At 36.5% G+C, this 7,498-nt stretch overlaps 1 protein-coding gene across 1 annotated transcript in view; it reads right to left on the minus strand.

The window, feature by feature from the left end:
- The window catches only part of LOC135673873 (glutathione reductase, cytosolic-like), a 31,363-nt gene extending 24,175 nt beyond the window's left edge, over nucleotides 1-7,188 (minus strand). The window contains exons 1-2 of the mRNA XM_065183269.1: nucleotides 6,760-7,188; nucleotides 6,212-6,276 (exon numbers count right to left, since the gene is read on the minus strand). Coding sequence (XP_065039341.1) covers nucleotides 6,212-6,276; nucleotides 6,760-6,900 — 206 coding nt within the window. The 5' untranslated portion in view covers nucleotides 6,901-7,188. The remainder of the gene's footprint in view (nucleotides 1-6,211; nucleotides 6,277-6,759) is intronic.
- Nucleotides 7,189-7,498: the final 310 nt, after the last annotated feature.

Below are 7,498 nucleotides of genomic sequence, written 5' to 3' on the forward strand. Positions count from 1 at the left end.
ACTATAGAAAAAGTTCTCAGACACACAAAACACTTAAATGAAGGCTAGCTTAATCTTAACTCATGTTTCATTTGAAGACACCAACTTTTTGATAAGTGTGTCATGGACGGCCGCAACAAGCTCACGATGTAGCACCTTTATTGCTCAAGCAGACCATCTTTTGTTTGTTGTTACCCTTTTCCATGTATGACTATGACTTTACATAGCGAGGCATACGAAAGGCATGCGGAAGCCGAAAGCCTCATTTTGCAAGTAATTTGCTTGTTATTTGTTGTACATGCAATCCGTATGTCATTCCATCGACCGTCAGCATCTCAAGCTAAAACTAATCAAAATAGCCCTTTTCACGTCATTGGCTGTGGCGGAAAATGTCAATCATCTCAGCACCCTGGAATTCTAGGTGGCACTAGAACGAATGGGGCATTGATATAGTAGTTGGAGAGTTTTGACATCTTGTGAGGCCATAAATAGCATTTTCATGCAAGCATAAAACTCCATCAAGCTCTCCAACAGCTCGAGAGCCTACTATCGTTCGAGACGGCAATTGTCTTTTAAGGAAAATTACGTTTTCATTGTGTTCAATTGTTTGTTCCCTGTGCCTTCTAGGACAACAACGACATTTTGCTCATCACTCACCTCTTCAACTATCTTGGTTTTGTTTTGCATGCCCTTAACAGATCACATGAGGTTGAGACTTGGCTAACCTTACAGACAAGTATCACATGGGTTCCCCATGTTATTGTTTCATTAGTACACTCCAATGAAGGACTCTTTGTTTGAATGTGATTTTTTCATGAAAAACCATCTCATGAGCAGTCATCATCCGCACGTAAAAGCTAGTAGTTTTTAAGGAAAGAACCTCAGTTTGTACATCCTTGTCTCTGCAAGCAAAGTGATCATTTTCATGACTTAAACTCTAGACACTTAAGTTGTAAGGTAAACAATATTGCCATGAGGTCATGCCTTCTAATGATCACTTACCCAATGAGGAAAAATTACAAAATCAACCCAACTCATCAAATCCCAACTACATCCAACTCTTTTTCAAGTTGTTGCATCGGCTACCATCGGTTATGCATATTTAAATATTTGTTGATTATAAATACTTAAGTTAATCTGGTTTGACATATTCAATCTCAATAGATAATTATGATTTCTTCTTCATAGTAGCCTGATCAAAATATCATTTTGACCTATTAGATGACCAAAATATCATTTTCCTAATTAGGAGTTTAGGACTATATTTAAAGTTATTGAATAGGTAATTTTAACTCTTTCTTAGTTTGTTGATTTTGACCTATTAAATGACCAAATATCATTTTCTTAATTAGGACTATATTTAAAGTTATTGAATAATTTTAACTGTCTCTTGGACTTATGGTAAGAAATTTTTTGTATCCATTAGAATAATTTAAAATACTTTATGTAATTCAACAGAAAATTAATATTATTTTAATACAATTTTTCGTGAAAACCAGTGATTTCATGAGTTGATTATATATGATAAAAGTTCATGTACTTAGTATGTTGTTATTAATTCAATTAAATAATACAATAACATGTATTATGAGTTGCTTTTAAATTATGAGTGTGTTTAATATTGCTTCATGCATGTTTATGATAAATTGTGAATTGATGTTTTAAAGAAATATATAAATGAGTTGTGACTAATGTAGAAATATATGACCGATTATTCAGTGCTTATATTTCATATTCATTAAAAAAAAACTAATTTCAAGTTAAATTCTTGGTATTTTTCTTATAATATGTTTATAATCTATAAAGATTCTAAGGTTTCAAAATCTTAGGGCAAATGAAAAGACGTTATTTAAGACTTTAAGTGCACCAAAGTGAAAGTAAATTTTGTAATACGAGTTATACCAATTACTAGCTTTAGCAAAAGAAATTAGTAATAATATTTTTTAAATAAAATAATGTACATCTTATTTGTGCAAAAATTGTGATATAATCTTGGGAGAAATGTATGAAAATTGAACTCTTGGTTAATAATTTCATAACCCGACATGTGAGGTCATTTAACTTCATTAAGATATTATACATAGGGTAAAGTTGAAACTATTGGATTTAACAACGTAGAAATTATATTTTCCAGGAAAACAGCAAAAAAATGCATGCTATATAATTTGATAAGACCGATAAAAAACAAAGGATAGATATGGATACGCGACCACACTTAGATAATAAATACATTAACATCTATATTATTATATTAATATATGATAAACACATAATAAATGTTATCATTCATTAGTTACGCATTCTTTGTTCTAATTATGTGCAATGCATTTTTACATAAAATAATTAATTTACAAATTTTATTATATGCATAATCTTTATTGTTCCATTGGGGTATATTTGTATTTTAAGATACTTACAATCCCTGTCTCTCCATAGATAAAATCAATAGAATACATGATGCTGATCCAATTTTGTGATATCTACTAGCTATCCACATTTAGATAAAACATTGGCAATATTGTCAATTTTGTGATATCTACTAGTGAACCACATTTAGATATAACCAGGGTCTGCCGTACCAAGCCGTACCGCCTGGTACGGGCGGTACGTACCGGTCTGACAGGTTTTCGGTACGCGAACCGATTGTTACCGTTCCGAGGTACTGTATTACTGTAGCAGTGCAGTACTGTAGCAGTTTACTCGGTACACCCAGGTGTACCGCTCAGTACACCTGGATGTACCGCTCGGTATACCGTACAGTACCGGTACCGAACCCAGGTCGAAATACCGGTACGGTACAGTATTGCGAACCTTGGATATAACATTTACAATATTGTAAGTGACGATTTTGAATTAGAGGCTGATGCAAATAAATGGATCTACAAAGGAAGATGATTTGAGAGAGGTGAAATTTGCTCGCTTTTATCCTCTATTAATATAAATGCATTACACATTTTAAACATTAGTCTGATAGTAGTGTACTATACCCGTTTACCAAATGTTGAGGGTTCATGTATTTTTACACCTTAAACATTGGTCTGGTGGTAGTGTACAAACTCAGTTACCAAAAGTTGAAAGTTCAAGACCTCATCCAACATATTTTTTAAGGTGTTGGCTAGCTTAGCTGATAAAAGACTTCTTGAATCCCACCTTGGTCATTTGTCATTTACAAATAAATATATATAAATAGATTACTTTTAATATCCTGTTTATATTAACATAAATATGATGTCTTTCATATTATTATTTTGCTTTTTAGTATGCTGTGTATGACAGGATCATATAACTTAGATGTATAACTTCACCACAATAAGAAAAAAGTTAATAATAAATAGTCTATGTCCTAAATCAGTGACATTCATCGAGGCAATCAGACCAAGTGAAGTGAACCTCAAGAGAAAAACATGTGGGGCAAGGAGCCTTTGCCTCGGCACCACCTAGGCGAGCACCTAAAGTTGGGTGTAGAGCAGCCAAAGCACTCATCTGGGCTAGACTAGGCACAAAAAGCATAACCCAAGTTAACCCATAGCGATACCCAAGCTTGAACCAAGCTCGATCCACTATGCATGGAGCCAAACTATTGATAAATTGATTGATCCAATCTGAGCCAGAGTTGAGCTCGAACAACGCCTTGGTTAGACTCAACCACCTTAGGTACTATATATCAAGGTCTGCCATACCGAAGTGTACCGCCCAGCACTGCTACAGTACTACAGTGCTACAGTATGAAAAAGTATAAAATTGTTCGGTACACCAGGGTGTACCGCTCGGTATGCCCTGATATACCGCCCAGTACACTGGTACCATACCGTACCGAGCCCGGGTCAAAACGTCGGTACGGTACGGTACGATGAACCTTGCTATATATCTCCTTTCCTTCACCCCTCGGTCCCGCGTGCACTCAAACACCCCTGATGCTTCTTCTCCCATTGTCGCTTCTCCATCACTCATCTAGTCTGATCGAGTGACTTGATTGAGGAATCGAACGGCCCAACCGAGCTACTCGACCATGTGTCCAAGTCAAGCAACCCAATCAATGCCTAGCTCTCCACCTCTTCCACCTAATGGCTCACTCCTCCTCCCTTTTTGATACCTCTACAACCCTCTTTGTCTCTCTGCCTGATATATACTTTGCCTCCCTTTTTTATCTCCTCCACCATCACCATATCTATCTCCTCAACTCTCTACTGTCGGACATCCACTAACAGATCTCCATCACCGAAGACACTTGTCAATATACCTCTACCTGTTTTTTCTTCCAATAGCTACCTCTTCCTTTACTTAAATTATTTGAACACCCCTACTCTTTCTTTGTCCTCAAATTAAGATGAGTGTTTTTTAGGATTAGATAATCCATAGTACCTAATTTTTTTTATCTTATTGTAAAAAAGGTACATTACTGTTGACCCGATGAAGATCATCAATGATGAAAAATCCACATGTCTTAATTAGTATACAAGATTTGATGGCCTAAATAGAACATGCCAAGAAGAGGCCGAATGTTGTCGATCAAACAATTCCTATATGGGAGAGAATATTGGATTATTGTATTATTTAGTTTTTATTCTAATGATCATCTTTATCCTTATATTTTTTATTTTTTATAATTTTTATATTGTTAAGCTCCTAGCTTCACTCGAGTAACAACCTAGCTGCATCTTTTAGCATCTAACAACACTAGTCTAAATTATTTGAGATGAAGAGAGTGACTTTAGATCTACAATGCATAGCATGCTATTTGACATTTCCTTTCCCAATTTAATTGATTGCAGTGACAAAATCCAATTAAAAAGCAGGCACACCATCTAAAATCCCTCCATTGACAAGCTTCTTTAATATGAATCATAAATTTGGTTATTTCCAAGCAGGTCAACGATCCTTCTCACTTCAGAAAACCCCAACTGTTGCATGTTATTTTGTTTGTGTTTTGCATAAAATATGCTCTTTTAGCTTTTCCATTCAATCTTAATTGGTCATAAAGTAAACCTGACACATAGCTTCGCTCGTAAACTAAAGAGTATGAACATGTTAGGAGCAATTCTTCCACATCTGCAATTACTCTAGTAGGAACTCCCTTTCCTTTGAAATTGGTTGCAGAAGAGAGAGATGAGCATCTTTCATAATCAGCCATATAACTTCCAAAATCAATCTTAAAGAAGAAGAGCAAGTTTGTCCTTCATGTTTGACCATATATCTAAAAGTACTAGTTATCCACCTACTTATGACTCAGTTTACATATGAAAATTAGTAATCAAATAACCCCACAAGCAATAATTTTTTTACTCCTAACTAACTCGTTCATATCCATAGCACTGATCAATTTCTATCATTTTGTCCTCATGCATCCTCCCAACACATATCCATCTTAGCTAGAAACTCAATCAAACACACCAAGCTGACTATCTAATAATTATTGGGTACAAAAGACCATGTCTTCCTCTTAAACAAATAAGTTAAACTAGTCCTACAAAAAATACCTCCATCATTCATCATATGCAACCTAAATTATATATATTATTGAATAAATTTTATGATTCATTTCAATAAACTCACTTTATTAACAGTATTTCTCATAATGACATGTAATATGCTTTCAGGACACAGACAGTGAATATTCAGTTTATAAATGGATCCAACCTATGGATTCCTAAGTGGTTCCAGCACACATTCCATACCAGCCAGATCACTTACTCCATATAAACTCTGTTCAAGGTTCAATATGAAAAACTGCATGATTGTTATGAAAATTCTGGGAGTCACTAAATCTGAAGTCAATAAAAAGAATATGTTTATAGATTGATCCAATCAGGTTGGATAATTGAGCCATGTTCAATCGAGTCTCAGTGGTTCTAGCAGACCATTGGCTCCATAGAAGCTCTGTTCAGGGTTCAATATGAAACTCGGCATGATTGTTATGAAAATTCTAGGAGTCACAAAATATATAAGGTCAATAGAAAGAAACTAATTATAGATTGCTTCAATCAGGTTGGATAATTGAGCCATGTTCAACTGCACTAGGACCATTTAATTTGCATTCTTGTGATACATGCATAGGTTTCTGAGCGTTTAGGAGAGTAACCAGTTCAAAAAATTACGTTAAGAATGTATGAAATAACAGCAAACAGGAGTACATACATCCCTCGGACAGAGGTAATAAACAACAGATAGAAAATGGTTAGGACTTGTGAGCTAAAACCAAACAAACTAAAGCAGGCGTGAAAAGAAAACTTACGTTCCACCAACTCCTCCAATGACTTCCGAACTGACGGGATGAAATGGAAGCTCGCAGATGGCAACCTGCACCATAATTAACAAGCCAGGAGGTAAAAAAAACCGAAATAATTAAATCACTAATCATCAATCTGAGAGAAGACTGAACTACAATTACTCATGAATGAAATGATATTAATCAACAGATTAATATCCCAAACATTAATCTCCCCAAGATAACGGCAGGAATGAGATGCCAAGTAGCAATTCAACATGGAGCTCTAAACAAATACAAGCAAAACAGAAGCAAAGCAAATAATAACTTTAGGCTCTAATTGGTCCACAACCACCCACACACTGGTTACAGTTATCAGAAGAAGCAATATTTGATCATGCTAGCAATCCTCATTCACATGATCATAAAGATAACAGACCAGCAAAAGTATCAAATAACTCTTGAATAGCCCATCGAGCGACACGCAGAAAAGAGCAATTTGTATACAAAGGTAAGGATTCTGCGGGAAAGAAAAGGATAACTGAAACTGAAACGGAAGATCCGCATCCCCTGACCTTGGCTCCAAAGGCAGCGGAAGTTCGAGAAGCGCGGACACCACCGCTCCCAGCGCCGATAACAAAGAGGTCGAAATCATACTGTTTCTCGTCCGTTGCGGTCTGGCCAAGCTCTCCATCTATCAGCATCTTCCTCGCCATTTGATGATTCCCCGCTGATTTCAACCCCAGTCACAAAGTAGACTGCTAAAAAATTGTTCCAAACCGTGACCAGATGGATCAAGACGACAATCGCTGATAAAGTGATCGGCGAAATCGGTAGCCCGTCGGTCAATTAAATCGAAATTGGACTCATCAAATGGCGACTGCTCGATTTAGGAACGAAACCATCGCTACCCTTTTTTATCTCCCGGATCTGCCTATCGAACGATAGATTAGGGTTCCAGGTAGAGTAATCACACTCTTTATTTTTCTCTTCGCATCCGTCATCTGGCGTCAGTTTTTCGGAATTCTCGTCTTGATCTCCACGCGAATAGCCACCTGATTGGAAGTTCCACATGTCACATAGGGACCCACCAACGGTTCCATCATTCTCACCTATCAAAAGACAGGTAGCCGAGCGAGTAGTAGCAAAATAGCAAAGCGTTGTTCTTTCAGAAAAGAACACTGTACAGATCACCTGCCACTGACGAGGGGACCAAATCGACGGCGGCGAGGAAAACGTGCACCGACAGCGAATCTTGACCGTGGATTTCTGGTTCTTTGACGGTTGGGATTCAACTATCTGTGATGTGGCCGA

This window comes from Musa acuminata, chromosome BXJ1-5 (genome assembly GCF_036884655.1).
Source record: "Musa acuminata AAA Group cultivar baxijiao chromosome BXJ1-5, Cavendish_Baxijiao_AAA, whole genome shotgun sequence".
Classification (NCBI taxonomy): Eukaryota; Viridiplantae; Streptophyta; class Magnoliopsida; order Zingiberales; family Musaceae; genus Musa; species Musa acuminata.